Below are 20,384 nucleotides of genomic sequence, written 5' to 3' on the forward strand. Positions count from 1 at the left end.
TCCCTGGAGGGTGGGCCCCAGCGTGCAGGGCTCCGTTTTGATCTGGACCTTGATCTCCTCAGGTCATACCTGACTATTGCAGCTGAGAATGAATATAGGCTCTCTTTAGACTTCTTTCTTGCCGTACCTAGCACCAACTTAATCATAACTTAAATGGGAGGCTTAGGGATACTCCAGGTTTATGGTGCCAGAGTGGGTCTCATTGAATGGTGTTTTGCGTTTAGTTGGCTGAGTCCTGGTTATTGGTTCTGAATATTGGATTCTCTTTTCCATGGTAACTGACATGCCCTCTAGCTCATGGATGTATTATCACAATGTTCTGTTGAGCAAGCAGTTGGGTTGACGTCAAAAATTAAAGGTCAAGGAGTCTTTTGGAAGGATTAGAGGCATAGAGGTTTAAACCTTCCAAATCTTTTGGAAATAAAGTGAAATAGTGTAGAAATATGGACAGATATTTAGTAACCATGTGTTGAAAGTGTCTCATTAGCTGATAACAAATTGTTCTACTACATTTTATCACTTCTTTGCTGCTGTTTCTGTTTCCTTTCATGCTTATATTAACTGGGAAAGTGGAGGCTTTTTGAAAGCATCCCTGTGTATAACTAGATTATGATCTAATACAGGGAACAATGAAAACCCTCCTGTTAAGAGTGTAGGAAATGGACCTGTCTGGTCTATACTACAGATCTATATCGGCATAACTATGTTGCTCAGGGGTGTGAAAAATCCACATCCCTGAGCAACGGAGATATATTGACCTAATCCCCCATGTAGACAGTGCTATGTCAGCGGGAGAGATTCTCTCCCGCTGACATAGCTACCACCTGTTGGGGAGGTGGATTAAGTACGCTGACAGGAGAGCGCTCTACCATCGGCTTTGATGGTAGCACTACAGCGGCACAGCTGCATCGGTGCATCTGTGCTGATGCAGCATTTTAAGTGCAGACTTGCTGGGAGAGAGGGTTGTTCCCCAGTCGTGGACCAACAACACTAAGTAATAAATGGAGGAATTCTATTAGAAAAGTATCAGAGTAACAGCCGTGTTAGTCTGTATTCGTAAAAAGAAAAGGAGTACTTGTGGCACCTTAGAGACTAACCAGTTTATTTGAGCATGAGCTTTCGTGAGCTACAGCTCACTTCATCGGATGCATAGCAACTCAATATTAAGTTGTTCCTTTCAGATTTTTAAACAGTTTGATGTTTAAATACTTGAAAGGAACAATGTGCTCTATTGTTCAATTACTTTTCTAATAAAAAGAAAAGGAGTACTTGTGCTATGCATCCGATGAAGTGAGCTGTAGCTCACGAAAGCTCATGCTCAAATAAACTGGTTAGTCTCTAAGGTGCCACAAGTACTCCTTTTCTTTTTATTAGAAAAGTAATTGAACAATAGAGCACATTGTTCCTTTCAAGTATTTAAACATCAAACTGTTTAAAAATCTGAAAGGAACAACTTAATATTGAGATAGCAGACGGTAGGGGTGAATTCCTTGTGAGTTTTACCTGCTAGCCATGCAGTTGTTATGATGTTCTCAGAAGGTTCTGCTCGCACTAGGAGAATTGGATTAAAAATGTAAACAAAGCTGAAAGTTCAGAGACAGGTGGCGATTTTAGCTGATAGATTTTGAAAAGGAAAGAGGGGTCCTATAGCCAGATGACCTTATGCTGTGATCTGGTCAGATCTGACAAGTGAAGCAGGATTGTGTAGGTCCTGGATAGCAGGTCTCTAAAGAATACATATGTACTGTTGGTGATTTAGTAGGTTAGACTTTCCTTCGGAGGTGGTAGTGAGTAAGTCTAGCAAGGTGTTAAAGGGCACTAGGTTGATATAGATGCCATCTTTTCCATGACTCTTAAATGTAGAGTCCTGATCACTTTGTATGAATTAAAAGTCATATGGTGCTTTTTATAATCTAAGGGTGTTAACCCTAGTGGCCTGGCTAACTTCCACTTTAGATTATATTTTGCCTCTCTGAATAGCTCTTACAGTTTTAGTTGGATACAATGGCCTTTAAAACCTAAACTGTTGAGTAGTGTTGTGTGTGCTGTTAATGGCTGTCTTCTCTCATGCTCCTTGCATTTGCGCACAAATATTTAAAACGGCCCATCTCAACTGATCAATTAGTCTCAATGGATCTGCAGTCCAGAAAGAAATTGTGAAGTTGCTCCTGTAAGGTAGATATTAACTAGACTTGCACAGAAGTGGCTACATCAGTTTTACTTAACACCTTTTGTTAGTTTGGTGCAAGCTTGTGTGTGGACAGAATAAGTGTCTTATTTTGGTTTTGTGTAATAGGTAAATCAAAATAGGATGCTTTTATTCTGAAGTAAGGTTTGTACCAAAATAACAAAAGATTAATACTTTCATAGGTTATAAGGCCAGAAAGAACAATTATGATGATCTAGTCTGACCTTCTGCATAATATTATCCATAGAATTTCATCAGTGATTTCTGCATCAAGCTAATATCTTCTGGTTGAGCTAGAGCATATATTTTTGTAAGAGATGTTCAATCTTGATTTAAAAGACTTCAAGTGGTGGACAATCCATCACTTCCCCTCAGTAAGTTGTTCCAATGATTAATGACTCTTTAACTTTTTTTTTTTTTAAAGTGCCTTATTATTAGTATGAATTTGTCTATCTTCAGCTTCCAGCCACTGGATTTTGTTATGCCCTTGTCTGGTTAGTTTAGAGAACCCTTTTTGCCATCAGAAATCTTTTCCCTAGGAATGTTCATATAGACTGAGATCAAGACACCTCTTAACCATCTCTTCGTTAAGAAAAGTAGATTGAATTTCCTTAGTCTCAGGTTATTTCTGCGCAAGTTTGTGTGTAGACCAGCCCGAAGAGATAAACATGATCATTTTACATTGTTTATAGAATACTCTTTATCCTAAAGGACTTCATGTACTTTACAAATCATACAAATGCAGCCCAAAGAAAAACTAAGACTTCTATGAGTCTGCTTATGTTCGGATACAGTTGATGTCTAATTTGATATCTTCCAATCACGTGGATTAAAACAGGCATCTCTTGTTTTAAAACTAAGTTTTATGGCCTCTAGTGTCACCTTTACAAAATACTTGCAGAAAATGGTTATGTAAAATAGCTTGTTTGCCAGCAATGCTGAATGATACGTCATGTCTTTTGAGTGGCCCATTTTGTCGTAGGATTCTATATTCTTATCTGAGTCCAGGTTAATGCTGAGGACCACAGGAGAGCAGACCACTATATTTAAGCCTTTTAAGTTTCTGTAACCTGAGAGTGTCTATCTTCCACCCTTCTGCTCTATAAGGAAAGCTGGCTCTCAGGAGTTTGTTGCTGTGCATTGCTGTTTTTAGCTATAATGGCAAAGGATGTTGAACTGCACTAACCCACTGGTGACTGTGGCAGGTGGTCATGCACACCTGGATGTCTAATTCTGATTCCTTCCTCATTTCCAAAAATCCTTATTGCTTTTTCCATACCCTCAGTTTCCCTCCCCTCCCTGCTCTTCCTTGGTTAAGTTTGAAGGTTTTTCTTCCTTTTTATTCAGGGTTCCTTAATCCACAGCAATATCTTGACTTTCCAATAGCTCCCTCATTCATTCATTCTCCATTTCCATGCTCGCTCCTGGCGCCTTCCTTATATCCATCCAGTCCCTTCTTCCTGTAAATCCCTTCCCTGTTGTAGCATTTTGTCTTTCCTTGCCACCCTTATGCTCTATAGTTCCTCCGTTGTCCATAATTCCTCGACTTTCTAAAATATACCATTCTGATTAGCCACTTCAAACACCTGTAAAAAATAAAGCTGCCCTTGACACTGGTAGGAAAAGCCAAACAGCAAAGTGCTTCAGAAAGTTGCCCCTTTGTTGCCCTCACATTAGCCCGGACAGATTTCTGTATAGGTTTCTGGCTGTATCCCAGACATTGCTGTCTGTGTAATCAACCACTACCTTCTCTCTCAGATTTCTCTATCTTGGTTTGTCTTGCAGCACTGACCTTTCCATCCTCTGGGAACCACTCCTGTGCCCAGGCAGTTATCTCTGGCTCCCTGAGTCATGGTTCCACTCACCGTTTACACCCAGATATCTCCTTTATGGATGCTCTCATGATTCAGTTCTTGATTTATGCCATTTGTTTACTCCCTCTCTGCCTTTAACCTCAGCTAATGCTTCGTTGCTGGTATTCAATGGTGTATATCTGGGCACCTCTGATAACTCATCCCTTTCTACCCTCTGTACCTGTTTTGGCAAAGCAAGCTTTTGACTTCATTCCAAATTCCTTCAGCTTAATGTCTCTGAAGCACTTCTTCTGGGCAAGAGGCATATCCTCAAGCATAGATGCTCCTCAGCTTGGTATCTATCTCAACCTTGAATTCTTCTCCTCCTTTCCTCCACAGCTGTTATGCATTTGCAAATCTGCTTATTTTATCACCCCATAATGTGACCCATATACAATATTACCTCTGGTGCTCCTCTGTTGAAATCTTCATCTGTGGCTTCATTCTTTCCCTGTTACAATTGCAGCTCCTTTTCCTGTTGTGTCCCCAAGCCATGGTCTCCAAACTTAAGTGTGTGCAGAATGCTGCCACTTGCTTTGTCACACAAAGAAACAAAACCATAGAATCATAGAAGGGTAGGACTGGAAGGGGCCTTGAGAGGTCATCTAGTCCAGTCCCCTGCACTCAAGACAGGACTAAGTATTATCTACACCATCCCTGACAGGTGTTTGGAGACTAATAAGAGAAGGTTAGACAATGAGGGAGATTCCACAACCTCCCTAGACAATTTGTTTTCGTGCTTAACTTCCCTGACAGGAAGTTTTTTCCTAATGTCCAACCTAAATCGCCCATGCTGAAGTTTAAGCCCATTGCTTCTTTTTCTATCCTCAGAGATTGAGAAATTGTTCATCCTCCTCCTTGTAAAAACCTTTTACATACTTGAAAACTGTTATCACGTCCCCCTCCGTCTTCTCTTCTCCAGACTTGACTTAAACCCATTTTTTTCAATCTTTATTCAGAGGTCATGTTTTCTAGACCTTTAATCATTTCTGTTGCTCTCAGTTTTGTTACTCTCTGTTCACTTTGGGATCTAATTCATGATTATTGCCCTTGTACTTAAACTCTCCATGGACAGGCCTGAGCCAGCCTCAGAGGTGGTCTGTCTTTCTCTCTCCTCAACTAGCAGGGGCCTTGCTCCTCACCGTTTGGTCACTTTGATGTGGGAGCTTCTTCCAGTCAGCAGCAGCTGCAGAGGGCCAGCCTCTCTGTATCTCACCATCTCATTCAAATCACCACTGAACAAATATTTTTTTCTGCCTTGCCTATACCTCTTATCTCTCTTTCCTCTGCTATTATTTAACTCCATAAAGCATTTTGGGGTTCTGTTTATTAGACATACCATACATAATATAACTGTACTGTATCTTGGATAGACTGTTAACAAAGTAAGTTGGCCACCATACATTTCAAACTTGCAGGTACAGGCTTGGATCCTGGGCCTGTAGCCAGTAGGGTCTGGAAGGCAAAGCTGTGATGACATATTCAATATCCAGGTGGAGTGCAAAGGGGGCAGCTGCATTGCCTCACATTCCAATCTGCTGATCCATGAAACAGTATTGGCATAGGCTTTGGAAGCTGCTGCTTGCTCTCCAGGCTGTAGGGATGGTCTGAGGTGATGGCAGGAAAGGGTGAATCTTTGTAGAATGTTGCCTTATGATTATGGCCTGTCCTGAGCAAACTGGACATGTGGGGCCCTAGCAGTACTTTGCATTGTCAGTGTATGTAATTGTACAGACACCTCAGTCACACACTTTCTTTGGTAGCTACAGGACTTAATTATCCCAAAGTGTTTTAATTTTTAATGCAATTCTGAGTGAATTTACATTTCATCACTAGCTGGGAGTTTGAGGAGCAGAGGTGGTGGGGAATGGGAGGTTAGGCTTTGAAAACGTCTGAACCGTCTTAGCTTCCGTGCATTCTAAAGAATTTCACAGGATTTGGGAAAGATTCTATCCAAGCTTTTATTTAGGAATTTCTAGAGTTTAATTTGTAATAAAATAAGTTAATGGTGGAGTTAAGAGTTATGAAGGGCCAAGATTGTATTGCAAGTTAACTCCTGAAAGAAAGTCCTAGTGGTGATGACTTTTCTTTGTGGGAGAGAACATAGCACATAAGTGTGATGTTTACTCTGATTCTCTGAGAACATGAATACAACAAAGGTGGGTCACTTTATTTTTTTCTTTTATTACAAACTTGTGTTTGATTCCAGGTGGAGACAAGAGAAGCTTTGCAAGAACCAGAAACAACTCAGAATCAACCAGAGCTCCCCAGAATTTTGATAGGAAGAGGCAACTCTCCGAATCACAGGCTGAAACAATGAACAATTCAGACTGCAGAATAAACCCTAGAAAACTGGGAACTCCCAGAGGTATTAAAACAAAGTGGGCACACACTTCAGAAACAAGCTGCTTTGAAATGCATGCTCAGGCACTGTTAAAGGACGCTGGGGTGAAGTGGAGCTGTAAAAGACTGTTGATTATTTGTAAGATATGGTCTCTCAAGTCTTGTGGTATTTTGTTGTAATGTGTCGGTATTCTAGGCAAGCTGGTCTCAAAGATTCAATCTTGAGTACAAAGTGTCCCTGTAACTGCTGCTAAAATATACATCCAGACTTGGGTTAGAAAGGTAACAGTTTGCGGATTTGTATTTGCAGGAGAGTCCCATGCTGCTGTCTCAACATCATGCGATAGAAAGAATCGGAATAAGCCCACCAGAGGGAAGAAGAAGAATGTATTTGAAGCCTACATGTCAAAGGAAGATGTTGCAGCAGGATTGAAAAGGGGAGAGCTTATCCAGGTGCCCCGAATATAAAATGATGTTGCTCTTGCGATATAGATAAGCCAGTGAAAATAACAGATGTTCAAATAATATATTGGCGGTTTTCAGTACAATGAATTTATATATTATTTGGAGATGTTACGGGGGGGGGGGGTCTCTTCTAGTTTCTCAGAGGCATTTTTCCCCCTTCTGTGTCTCACCTGTTCCCATGTGTGCGTGTGCTCAAGAGAACTGGAAAGTGAAGCTGGAGGTGACACACTGTGTGCTGAGGACCAGGTAGCATCCCTGCCTCACTGCAAAGTATTTTAAGCCCAAACTGAACTAGTTAAACTGAAAGAGCAGAGGGTGATGCAGCATCTTTGATTCTCCTTCATGATGTTGCCTTCACAGACGTTCACACTAAGGCAGTGGTCCTCAAACTTTTGAGGGTCGTGCCCCCCTGCCCCATGTCCCTATGTGTGCCCCCTGCCCCCTCCGGGGCCAGGAGCAGGGCTGGGGGGTGGGGCCATGGACAGAGGTAAGGGGGCTGAGGCTGGAGCCATAGCTGGGGATGGGTTTAGGGTTGGGAATGGGGCCAGGAGCGGAACTGCACCCAAGCCATGGGGGGGCTGGTGACGAGTGCGGCTCTGCTTCCGCCCCAGCCTTGGCAGTTGAGCTTCTGGCCAGGTACAGAGCCGCGCTGGGGACGGGGCCAGGAGCGGAGCTCGGGGCAGAGCTGGGTGGCGCTCCCTCCCAGCCCCCTATGGGTCCTGGCATCCCCTGAATGTTCCTCTTTGCCCCCCTATGAGGATGCACCCCACAGTTTGGGGACCTCTGCTCTAAGGGTTGTGTGCCTGCCCATGGGATCACAAGCTCTTTAAGCAATACTGGATAGAGCCTTACATTCTACTGATCAAAGGTATAAAATGCAGAGGAATAAGAAACACACACTGAAAGTCACAGATGTGTGGTCATGCATCCGAAACACCAGTGGTGTATGCATTGAGAGCTGGTTGGAAGTTTTCCAGCAAAACAGTTTTGTTGTAAAATGCTGATTTGTTGAATGTGAAATGCTTCTCGAAAATGTCTCGAGTTTGATGAACTTTGGTTGAATCATAGGCAGCGTTCTGTCAGAAACCTGCTTGGCTTCCTGGCAGGCTTCTGGGGAGTCTGGGGTTCCAAGGTCTGTGGTTCTGGGGCAGCGCCACTATGTGGATGGGCAGCTTGCAGGCAACATGCAGGACCAACTGACCCGGGGGTCTGGGTTGCCCTGAGCTGCAGACTTGGGAGCTCTGGCAACTGTTGAGTGTAATTGACATGATTCTTGATCCTTCAGTTTCACCACTGAAATTGATTGTGTCAGTTTTAGTCACTAGCTGCCAGAATTGTGTCAGTGTTTCCAACATGATTTTTTTGTGGCGTTTGGGTTCATGAGAAATTTTGAAAAAATTGGTTTCAGTTTGAATCCAACCAAAACCAAATTTTGAAATATTGAAATTTCCTGCAAATCCCAAGTTTTGGCCAACCTAATACGCACTCCAGTTCTGCTTCAAAAACTGCATTGGCACATATACCAGATTTTGCACCCATGAATCAGAGGTCTGACTTTTCACCAGAATTTTGGTCAGCTGTAGTTCAGCAAGCAAATTGGAGACTGAGGGCATAATAGTCATTTGGCAGCAGATAAACCAGCCTGTTTCCCACTAAACCTCACCGGTGTAGCCACACCAGGATATTTATGACCTGTACACTGACTCCAACTGTATTTAAGAAAGAGCCATTGAAATCCCAGCATTAAGGTAGCCATATAAACTCCATATAAACATAGTGCTGTAAGGACACCATGTCTTGAAAGGTCAGAATTTGGCTGCTTGGATGAACTGTCCCAACCTAAGGAAGAGCTGACTAGAGCATGCAAGTCCTCTCTTTCTACACAGTTTCCCTACCACATGATCTAGTGGTGTTATACGGCTAGGCGTGGCTGGTGGCCTGCTGTCACTTCTGGCTCTTTGGACCACATGAGCAGGCTCAGTCAATCAGGAATCTGGAACCAGTATCATGTGACCAGGGACAACCAACCCACCTCAAAATGAAAAATTATGCAAATGATCATGCCAAAACTTTGTCACTGTCCCAATATTTCATAGGGAATTTTTTTTTTTATTCAGTTTCAGAAATGTTTGCGGTTTCAAACAATTTTGTCAAATTCTTGTTACAAACCTTTTCATCTAGCTCTAATTGAAACATTTTTGGAATCATGGTAAGGATGCCATAGTTAAGGTTGTAAGTCAGTTTCTCTTTGAAGCCCAGTTTCTGATCAACTCTAGCTGTTGTAAAAGGATTATACAGAGCATGGTAACTGATTTCAATTGCAGCCTCACAATGGTTCCTTAGCCAGTAATTACAGACTCCCACACCTGGGAGAAAATACCCAGTGAAGGAATTGGAGCCCCCTGTTATGTGCTTGTGCCAGAAAAGGCCTCCACACTCCAGGAGCTGCAGCTGTGTAATGAAGCAACCAGAGCTTCTGAGTGGCCTTTAAGAATATTCCTTGGAACATGTTTCAGTAACACAGCCAGGTGGTAATAAATACAGAGATCAGCCATAGATCTTCCTCAGAGATGCAGTGCAGCTCCAGAGGATACAAGGCACTATCAGGCTGCTGCTGGTACCTGAGAATTAATGTGAGGTGTTGTCTCCCAGAGGACCTCAGACTGTATTATTCTAGCAAAAGAAGCCTCTATAAATGATGAAGCTTCCACTCCAGCTCATGTTTCCCTCTGACAGAAAGCTTCATGTGTGTCTTGTTAGGGTTGTGGTGCAGCCACTTTCCTATCATCCGATTCTCTGTCTGAGGGAAACTATTGAAACTGTAGAGTCTGAATTTGATGAACAGGAGATACAGAGCTGAGTATCTGATCACGGACATTGCAGCCCAAAACCTTTCTCCCCAAGTGTCTTATCAGTAACCCCCAGTGGCTTCAAATACACACTGAACAGGAAGGGTGAAGGAATGAAACCCTCTGAGACCTTGTCAGGAGTCTTGGGAGGTGAACAGATATTCAGCACTGCTCTCTGAGATCTCTGAGGAAGGAAAGAACCTATTGAAGAGCCACTCCATCAGTCCCTACAAGCAGGACATCAGAACGCCATGGTAACCTGAGAGAACACACAATGGTAACCTGTCATTACAGTCCTTAGGAAAGAAGGCATCCAGGTCCCAGTGTCAATGGCTGTGGCCAAGAGATTTCTTTTTCACCAGCAATGTGAACCTGTGGATGAGTAGTAGAATCTCCCAGAGCATTCTGGAATCTCATTGGGTCCATGAATGTCTGAGGGTAGAACATAACATGGTCTGTAGGTCTGTCATCTCAACAGGGGCAAGGAAACACTCTGATCTCAAGTCTGAGGAGAAGATGATTGGTCCATGGCAATGTAATTTAACAAACTATTCCAGAAGATCCTAGCTCATATGTCCACTGGCATGAATTGGAGACCCCCGGGAGATAATCCTATGCCTTCCATAATGGCTGTACAGTTCCAAGTCATTAAGACTTAGAAGCATTTCTGTTCATAGATGCTGAAATCATTCATGACTAGATGTCTCAGTGACTGCTGATGCTAGGTTTGATACACAGTTTGCTTAAGTAGGAAGTTCAATAAATAGCATGATGAGCTGTGCCCTACAGAATTCCACTTGATCATGGGACACCCTCAAATCCAGCCACGAGAATGGACATCTGGGATCAGATGCTTAAAGTTCATGCATTTCCCCCTTCCCTGGTCTCCATGTGTAGAAGAGTACCTGGCAAGAGCAAACAGACCCAAGGCAGGTTTATTGGAATCATCCACGCAGGTCTCAAGTTAAACAAGACTGGCTACCTTCTCCATGGAAAGGTAGTAGATGATATCCGTTTTGTGAGAGCCAGGTTGTGTGTTAAACAGCATGAGCCGATGGTCATCCTGCTATGCATTAACCATCATTTCAGGTCAAGGGATGGCTGAAAAGTCTGTAGGTGCAGACTAAACAAGACCTCTGAGGGCTGGTGATGGCGTAAACTTTAGAAAGCACACTGATTTACAGAGACACTGAACCTTATTTGGCTATCCAAATGCCTTTTGCAAGCAGTTTCTTTACAAGTATGAAAGTGGGGGTTCCCTTATATGGTTTGTTGCAGGTTTTTTTAAACAGCCCTCGGCAGTGGATAGATATTTGGACACTGACTTTTCTCTGTGCTTTCCACACCCACTGATCTGTGCCTGCATGTTAGGGTGGCCTACATGAAGTGCTTGATTTGGGATACTTGAAGTTTTGTCTTGGTACCTTTCTGTTGCCCTGCTTCTCTGGAAGAAGTGAGAAAGTTGGGAAATCCTGAGTTTTGTAGCCTCTTAAGAAAATTTAATAAGTTTAAGGACTTCTTTGGCAGGTGTGAGGTCGACCTGAACTATCAGGAGATGTTTAAAAACCTTGCTGCAATCCTTTCCTCCCCAAACACTGGCTTTGCTGACATAAAAACACTGATAAATATAGCAGCCATTGTTTGCAAGTTACTGTAAAATAATACTGCTTTAGTGTGACATCATGAGACTGTTCAGCCAGGGCTTCAGCCCCTAATACAATATGAGAACAGTTGTTCGTTGCAGATGGGGAGAGTAGCTGGTTCCAGATATGATATCACAGCGTGAAATGTACAACATTGTAAATAGGATTTTCATAGGCACAGATAATAGGGTCCATCTGCTTTCTAAGATAAACTTTGGGAGTTTCTTGCTTAAGGCAAAGAGCTAGAGAAAAAGTATTTTCATGCTACTTGACATAAGCGTTCTGATGCTTGTGATAATTATATAATATACGTAAAGCTTTTGTATTTTAAATGGCTTGACATTTTGCTACTTGGTACGCTCCCACAAATTAAGCATTTGTGCACACTGCTAGTTAGGCGCCTTACTTGCCGTGTATGCAAAACCTGATTTTTCATGTGCATGTTGGGGATATTTGCACGTGACTCTTTGACAGTCTGGCCTGAACTGCCCAAAGGGGTTGTTCTTGAGTGACGCAGGATGCTTTCTCATTTGCTTCTGCATTGCTGGTGAGATGCCAGGAACAGGAATTGACTGACATGGTAAAAGCTATTCTCCCTCTTGTGACTACCAATAACTGCCTCCTATCTCCAACTAGAAGCCAGGTGGTTTGATGACTGACTGCCTCTCTGGAAAGAAGACCTTTGTGGATTTTCCATCATTTAAATGGGTGCCATTCCTAATAGAGACTAAACACAGTGCACTAGATCTCATTTTGCCTATGCAAGAAGAATTTTGATTTGCTCCCCAAGGGTGTCCTCCATGCTTACAGGACTTTGTTTTCTTGCCACTGTCCTGGGAGGTGTGTGCGATGTAACTAATCTCAATATTAACAGTACAGTAAAATAAGGCCTAAAATAAGACCACTTGCTGCAAAGTGCACAAATAAGATCTGAAGAATGAGGCGTCCATTTGTCCTCATGCTGTTGGTGTTTTCAAACTTCAAACAAACAAAAAAACCACTTCACAAACTAGCAGATTTCTCCTCAAGCCAACAAAACTTTGATGTGTGAAGAGGTTATTTTCCTATATTCAGAGCACTTCCCAGAATGCATTAAAAATAATATGCTGCATCGAATTTATAAGGAAGCAATTCCAGTGAGTGAGTCCTCTGGTTGCTAAACACAGATGGAATACATTTCATATGAGTAACTGAAGACATTCCAAATACAAGGATGAAAAAGGCTTTAAAATTTCAGATCAAAAGCAAAAGAAATTTATTAATGCAACTGTAGTTAATACTGTCTCATTTTGTAAGAGTAAAAGTTAGTAAATGTTTTAATTAGTCATCTAAACTACAGTTCCCAGGATGCTCTTGGATTGAAATGTCAGTGTTCTGAAATAGCCAATAATCCCCTGTTCAAATTTCCTTTTTTACCTCTTAATCCTGGACGATGGGGAAGCAGAAAATGACTGTCCTCTCTAATTTAAAGTTTATTTGTTAATAACTATATCTACACCTGTTACTGATGTTGGATCTCAACTGTTTATTTTTGGAAAATCCTTTCAATTCATCTTTTAAACTTTTCTTACTACAGAGTGATTACTGTCCATGTTCGTGGACAGTCCAAAAGCGCAGCTGGAGTCCAATAACGTTTTGGCCCTCTGGCGGGAGCCAGTGCTGGAAGAAACCTTTCTCCTTCCTGCCCTATCCATCCTCAAAGCTGTCTCCCCAAAATATATGATATAACTTTTTAAAGCAAAACCAATCTCACCCCCCAAAAAACAGAGCAAAAAACATCATCATAATCAAAACCAGGGGCTGTTCTGTTATATTTGTTTTTCTTTCTGAACAAGCGTTGTGGCTGTTGAGAAGGAGGTGGGTGCTAAGGAAGAAAGAGGGCCTGGTTTCTTGGCTGCTTAAAGAACAGCAGCAGCAGCAAAGGACTTTATAAGGAACTCATTGAACCATCATTTATGTGGTTTTGATGGGGGATGTGTAACAGCAGATGGGAAAAGGTGGCACACTAGCGTATCTGCTATTGGAATGAGTAACATTTGATGCATCTATATTTAAAAACACTCCAAATGAATTTGATCTTGGTTGCAGCACAAAACTGGAAAACAGGGAAATGCTGATTGTCTGACCTGAACTCACTACTCGTTTACTTAACTCATAACACGTTTTGCTTGAGGAGCATATACTGTTGAGTCAGTCTTCACCCCTGGCCTCTCTTCCCTTCCCAATATTTTCGTAAATGAATTCCATTGAAGCTAAGCATGCAGGCTATCGGAGTATTTGTCGTTCACCCTAAGCAGAATTTTTGTTTTTGTGCATTTATATTGCAGAGTCCATGGTTTTAGTACAACTTGCCGTGCTTTAGCAGGTAACTTGGATTTGGGCCAGGGTTCATCCTCTTCGGTGTTTATACAGTGCCTGGCACAATGGGGCCCTGGTCCATGACTGACTCCTAGGCATTGCTGCAATACAAACAATAAAGATTCTTGTTGCAAACAAATACAAAGTAACCAAGTTTAGTGTAACATTCCCATGTCATTTTGGAAAACTTTATGTAACTGAGAACTGTGAATTTTCACTACAGTTGAGATATCCTGGGAATCTTAAAATTAGGAAAAATAGAAGAAGAATGTAGTTTCAGTGCTCAATAAAAATTGATGTCAATGTCTAATTCTGAAAAGCCTTTTTTTGGAGTACTCTGGTTTGTGGTGTAATGTGTGACAGAATCTGAGACCCCGACTTCTAGCTGTTTGGCAGGTGGAGAGTGGAGGAAGGGGTTGCGTCAGGGTGGACGTATATACTTAGTTTTGGGTTTAAATGGTTCCAACACACAGGTACTAATCTCAAAATTTAAGATTTGCAATGGAAATTCAGGTATATCTATCCTGTTTCAAAGTAAATATGTTATTCGTAGTCATCCAGTTTAACTAATACTACATAAAACTAATGTTCCAGACGTAATCTTGATTTTTTTTTTTTTTTTTTATTAAGGGACCCTTGAGAATAAATCCTAAGAAATACCATGAAGCCTTCATTCCATCTCCAGTAAGTATAATTTATAATTCTTTGTAGTTCTTAAATGAATGTGTATGAAGATAGTAGTTGTACTGGGTACGAAATGTCACTTTGATTTGTGTAACAAGATGTACCAGTTAGGATACATTAAAATAAATGTTAAGGTATGTACATAGTGTGAAAAAAAGCTGTTTTTAACACTGCAAAGTGCTACTTAATGTCTCTGAACTTCTGATGAAAGTGGGGACACTTGTTTCTAATCCAAAGACACCAGCTGAGCCCAGGTTTGAGGACCACTAGTTAGTGTAATTGTAAACCTTTGGTCTATGGCTACAGAGGATTTATAGATTTTTCCACGGATTTAAATTAATCTTTCCTGAACAAATATTCTCTTCATTTTCGATCTGCTGCATGAGCTAATTTATAAAGTTGGTCCAAAAGTACCATGCATGGTTCCTTCTAACGTACCCTCTTTTGCGCAAGCTGTGTATAGCAGTGGGGTTCAAGCTTTTTTCATTTGTGGATCCCTAAAAATTTTTAAATAGAACCCTTTGGAAATCTTAGACATGGTCTGCGGATCCCCAGGGGTCTGGGGAACCAACGGTTGTAAACCACTGTTCTGTGGTAATGACAACTTTTCACTGACCCCTTAGACATAATCTGTGGACCCACGGGGTTTCGTGGATCACAGGTTGAAAACCATTGGTGTATAGCTTGGCTTGAGGTTCACTGCTGTCTCAGGGGGCCATTTCTTTACGTTGGTTATTCATTCAATGGAAGGACTCTTGTGATTTGAAGGGCCTCCTTTAGGCAAGGTTACATTTCTGCTAGTGTAGTTGAGGACACTTGTTTTGTAGTGACTTGATCAAAGTTTAGTTGGCTTCATGTCGTAATGTGACAGTGTGTTTCATATTGAAATTAGGTTTTATTTTGAGGTAGAGGAGAAAAAGGGCCTTGCTCAGGCACTGAGTTGTTGGTTGTGTTTAATATTGCTCCTACTTTTGGGGCTTAATTATTTTGGAGTCAGGATTGAAAGTCCAGAGATTTGTGTTAGCTTCTGTGGTCGGTCAGTCATAGAAAATGACCTTTAAGCCTCTTTCCATAGAGGAAGACTTGTATTATTTGTGCTGGTGCAAAGGGGAAGATTCTTGAGAGTCACTGGGGAGGAAACTCATAATAGCGGTCTCCAGTGCTTCCTGAAACTGGCACTGACAGTCCTGGTGTGAAAATGGGTAATGTTCTGTACTCCTTTCTGCTTGCTTTCTTGACAGCGCACAGTCAACCTGTGGAACTCCTTGCCTGAGGAGGTTGTGAAGGCTAGGACTATAACAGGGTTTAAAAGAGAACTGGATAAATTCATGGAGGCTTAAGTCCATTATTGGTTATTAGCCAGGATGGGTAAGGAATGATGTCCCTGGCCTCTGTTTGTCAGAGGGTGGAGATGGATGGCAGGAGAGAGATCTCTAGATCATTACCTGTTAGGTTCACTCCCTCTGGGGCACCTGGCATTGGCCACTGACGGAAGACAGGATACTGGGCTAGATGGACCTTTGGTCTGACCCAGTATGGCCATTCTTATGTTCTTATGAATGAGGTAAGTGTAGACTGTTAAACCTATCCTATTAAACCACAAAACACTAGCTAAACATTAAGTCCAACTGGCACCTTAGAGACTAACCGATTTATGCTCAAATAAATTGGTTAGTCTCTAAGGTGCCCCAAGTACTCCTTTTCTTTTTGCGAATACAAACTAACACGGCTGCTATTCTGAAACCTGTCATTAAGTCCAACTGTGTACACAAGCAAAGAGCTCTATCCTTACTCCCCCGAGTGCTTAGCTATTACCTCATGATGAAGCAGATCACTCACAGTTTTGTGTTCTGGAATACATAGGCACTGGGATGTTAGTTAAGGGTTACATTTCTACCATCACTCTCTTTTCTTCCTGGGTCAAATCATGCAAACAGCACCATTGCCCAGTGGTCGGAAGAGTCAGCCCCTGGAGGATGATATATCTGGGCCAGGTGGAAGTAGTCATTGTAAGGAGAGGGTTACATTTGGGGAACTCGCCATTAGCATAACCCTCCATCAAGTATAGAAGAATGGCTTGCAGTCTTAGCATCCTGCTAGATTCCCCATTGTTGCCAGATACTGAAATAGCTACAGCTGTGAAAAGTCTTCATCTCCCTCTGCAGCTAGTCTGGGCATTGCACCCCATTCTGTCAGATCGGACGTGGCTACAGCGACCCCTTGCATTTGTCACCTCTGGGCTTTATTATACCAGCCTTATGCTTATTTTGGTTCAAGTGCAGCAGCAGGTCACTTTAATGTCACAAGTCCCTACGAGCATGTTGGTCCAGACTGCTGCGCTGTACGCTGGCTTACTGTTGAATGGCGAGTCAAGGTAAAAGCGTTATCATCAAAGCCTTCCATGGGATGGACCCAAGCTATTAGAACACTGCCTCGCATGCTGCAATCTTGACTGCTTTCAGTACCTGTGATCTTTTGAACGGTGGAATTGTCATCTTGGAGAGTGAGACACTTGAACATGAGAGACGGAGCTTTCTTGGCAGCTGGCCCATGACTGTAGAACTTGTTTCCGGAAGAGATTAGAATGACCACAAATCTCCCTGCTGTCAAACAGAAATGTAGAAGGCTGCTACTGTTGTTCGGTGAAGGCTATATAGTAATAAAACATCTTGTCGAATGGGAGATGAGTGCAGAGAATCCGATCCTCTTACAAGCTGTAATGTGCTCTGATGCTACTGCAACAAATACAGCGTAAACACCTCGGTGGAAGTGTAGGCCTTGCAAGTTACCCCAGTACTGTGTTGCCATTCAAGCCCATTGTAATTATATTAGTAATGCAAAAAGGTGGTGGTTTGGAGTGTGAGGAATTGGTGTGGGGGAAGGAATAAAAAAAATGGGAAATCCCAGACACTTGGGAGCGTGTGAGTTAACTCTATAGACCACAGTTCTGAAGCACTAAGTAAACAAATGCTGCATTTTTATGACATGTTACTTTAAAAAGCTTTATGGTAGTGTTGGCCAGTTTTTAATTACCGCTGCTCTAGCAGGCATTGAAATAACTGGTGTTAAAAATCTGTATATAGGAATAAATTGTTTAAAATGAGAGCTATTGGCTGCAAATCAAAAAAAGAAAATCCCTTCTTGCTTAGTCTAGCAGCATAGTTTCAATGGGCTGGCGTAGCACTTCCAGAGCTGCTGTTGGCAGATGGAGAAACTACTTTTAATTTTTTTTTTTTTTTTGCAAAAAAATACATGGCGCAAACAAATTAACCCACATCCCAACTTCCTTCTGCCCTGGAACAAGCCAGCATTACCATGGAATTGTACAGCTAGGTTATAAAAAAGGGCATTTTTCTTAAAACGAGGCATTGAATTGTCCTTTTTGTATATGTGGTGGATCTCTCTCGGAGCGGGGTGGGGGTGGGAGAAGAGAGGTAGGACCATGTGCAAAAATCTGGCCTTTGGAAAAGAAAAGTTTCCAATTTGAATTATGTTGGTCCAACAGGCTTTGCAATTTTTCTGCATCTTGTCATGGGAGGCAGCTTTGACACAGCTGTTGGGCTGCTGCTGCTTTTCTTTCTAAGAGTAATTTGCTCAGTTGGAGGATGGCCTCGATTCCACAGGACAGCAGTGTCCCACCTCTGTTATTTTGCTATCTAGGCAGAACAGAATACTTACGTGATGGTACCCTGAAAAATCTGAGGCCTTATTAGATATGCTTACTCTTTTTCCTGAAGACTGCATATAATGGTAATGCTGCAGATGAGCTCTTATCCGGTACTAGAGAGTTGTGAGCATGTATTTGAGGAACTGCAATAAAACCCCAGTGTGGTTAAGATTTTAGTTCCCTTAAGGTTGGCTTTTTGTTGTGTTCTTGAAAAAAAAGTTATCACCTAAAGAAACCCACAGTCATCTTATGCCTTAAAGCCAAGAAAAGGGGATAAGGCTCCACAATAGGAGAACATGTCTTAATACACAGGTTAATACTAAATGCTTCTAGGGTTTTACAGGTTCATGGTGTTCTGCAACCAGCCACATGCAATTATCAGCTTGCCGAAGTACAAGGGAGTGAAAATGAAAGCAATAGATTAACTTGACCAAAAGAGGTGTGAAAATGAAACCTCCACTCCCTAAAAAACCTACAAACCTCTGCGATTAAACCTGATCCTCCTTGACCCCAGGTGGGCAACCCCCTCCCAAACCAAATCTAGATTGTGAGCTGAGTGTCAAGTGTGTTCTGGGAAGCTAACCCTGCTGTGTGGAGTAGCTGCGACGGGTATATGGGGTGGGGCTACAGAAATCAAGGTCATCTCTTTTAGAAGGTGGGGTTCTGGACGGCAGGGGGCAGAACAGTCTGCGGTTGGCTGCAGTTACAACAGACTTGTTGCTGTGTTATGTAACGTTTAAATATGTATCTCCATCTCCCCAGAGTGTGTGCGCTGTAGTCTTTTGTCGCTAGAGTATTTTTAAACTTCTGCAGTAAATATAGCTTAGTATTTTGTGCTTTGATATTTCATATTTTTTTTCCCTTTCCATAGGATGGTATTCGTGATATCTTTATTGATGGTGTGGTTGCTCGCAACAGAGCCCTAAATGGTGACATTGTGGTGGTGAAACTGCTTCCCAAGGAGCAATGGAAGGTCAGTCCCATGTTCATTTCTATGGCTTGCACAGAAAGAGCCGATTATAATAATCTCCACTGATCTTGTTCATGTATGGTGTATACCATATACTAATAGAGAACTGTCCACAAATCTCGTAGCTAAATTGTGACTAATATTTTAGTAGATTAAAAGTTTATGGTTTAAAAGCTATGCCTAAAACACTAGGCCACACCCCTTTGGTGTGAAGGCCCTATCTGCCACTACCTCAGGAGGTTTGTATTTTGTCCACCACCCTAACCCAGAATATGAATGGGACAGATGGCTTTTTTAGTTGGCTTCATGTTTATGGCATTGAATGGTTTTGATTGGTTGTTTGAGCGCAGTTGACAGTGTGTGTATATTTAAAGCATACTATTTGCAATTCTTAATTAACCGATAGCACCCAGAAGTTTGTGGGGCCCGAGGCTTGGAGTACCTGCCTTGTCCCAACTCCGAATCTCATGACCATTCAAGTCTTGCACAAATGAAGAACATGTGAAATAACTTGAACAATGCAAGCATATTTATCACTTCTGTCTCCATCTCCTGTAGAAGTTCACTCCTTTTAAGAGTATTTTCTTTTTTTTTTTTTTTCTTCCACCCGTGCCCAGGATGTCCTATCAAATGGCTGGATTATTTTATTTGTTGCTAGTAAATCCGTTGGCAGCTTTGCACAGGGAAATCCTTACTGCAGGTCTCCATTTGTTGGGAGACTAAGGGGAAGCTAGCACGTGAGGCTATGTGCTTAAGTCTGAACACGACAGCAGTGCTGCAAATTCTTCTCCAGACCTAAATATCTGGATTTTGAGTTCCTTTCAGGGATGTGAAGAATGCATTGTCCCTTTGATTGATGAGCCCTAGCTAGGACAAAAGTGATAACCCTGCCTGTTCAGTGAGGTGAAGGTCCTGTCAGGTGAGTGCTCCTGGCTTGCTCTTCAGCCACCTTCGTGCCCAGGGTTTGTTTGAAGCAGACTCGCGGGGGAAAGTTTTAGATTTCCATTTACCAGACCTTCCATTGGCTATTTGCTGAACCTGTCCCCTCTTGCAGAGGGAGAATGACTGCATGGAACATTTAGCTCTTCTTTCGAGATCATTGTAAAAGGACTCTGAACAAAAGACTCGTGTGCTTATTGCACAATGTATTGGCGAAATTACATTACACAAAGGGTGATTATACTGTCATAGTATTAAATAGGAACTAACATGCTGCAAATATATTCCTGTGCCCATATAAATGTGGAAGAGCTGTTTGCTCTTATGGATGACTTAACTCCTTTGAAAATCAAACAATTATTAGGGTGAGGCAAGCTTTATTCAGTAGCCATTTAAAGGAGAGAAAAGCTGCGTTCAGCAGAGCC

At 42.1% G+C, this 20,384-nt stretch overlaps 1 protein-coding gene across 11 annotated transcripts in view; it reads left to right on the top strand.

Moving 5' to 3' along the window:
- The window catches only part of DIS3L2 (DIS3 like 3'-5' exoribonuclease 2), a 273,032-nt gene that overhangs the window by 22,067 nt on the left and 230,581 nt on the right, over window positions 1–20,384 (top strand). For 9 of the 11 annotated variants that reach the window (XM_037908114.2, XM_043521858.1, XM_043521861.1 and 6 more), the window contains 4 exons: window positions 6,251–6,409; window positions 6,695–6,837; window positions 14,330–14,383; window positions 18,922–19,023. In XM_037908114.2, the coding sequence (XP_037764042.1) occupies window positions 6,251–6,409; window positions 6,695–6,837; window positions 14,330–14,383; window positions 18,922–19,023 (458 nt within the window). The remainder of the gene's footprint in view (window positions 1–6,250; window positions 6,410–6,694; window positions 6,838–14,329; window positions 14,384–18,921; window positions 19,024–20,384) is intronic. The other 2 variants (XM_043521860.1, XM_037908115.2) reach the window with 1 other exon arrangement.

The sequence above is a fragment of the Chelonia mydas genome, chromosome 9 (assembly GCF_015237465.2).
Source record: "Chelonia mydas isolate rCheMyd1 chromosome 9, rCheMyd1.pri.v2, whole genome shotgun sequence".
Classification (NCBI taxonomy): domain Eukaryota; kingdom Metazoa; phylum Chordata; order Testudines; family Cheloniidae; genus Chelonia; species Chelonia mydas.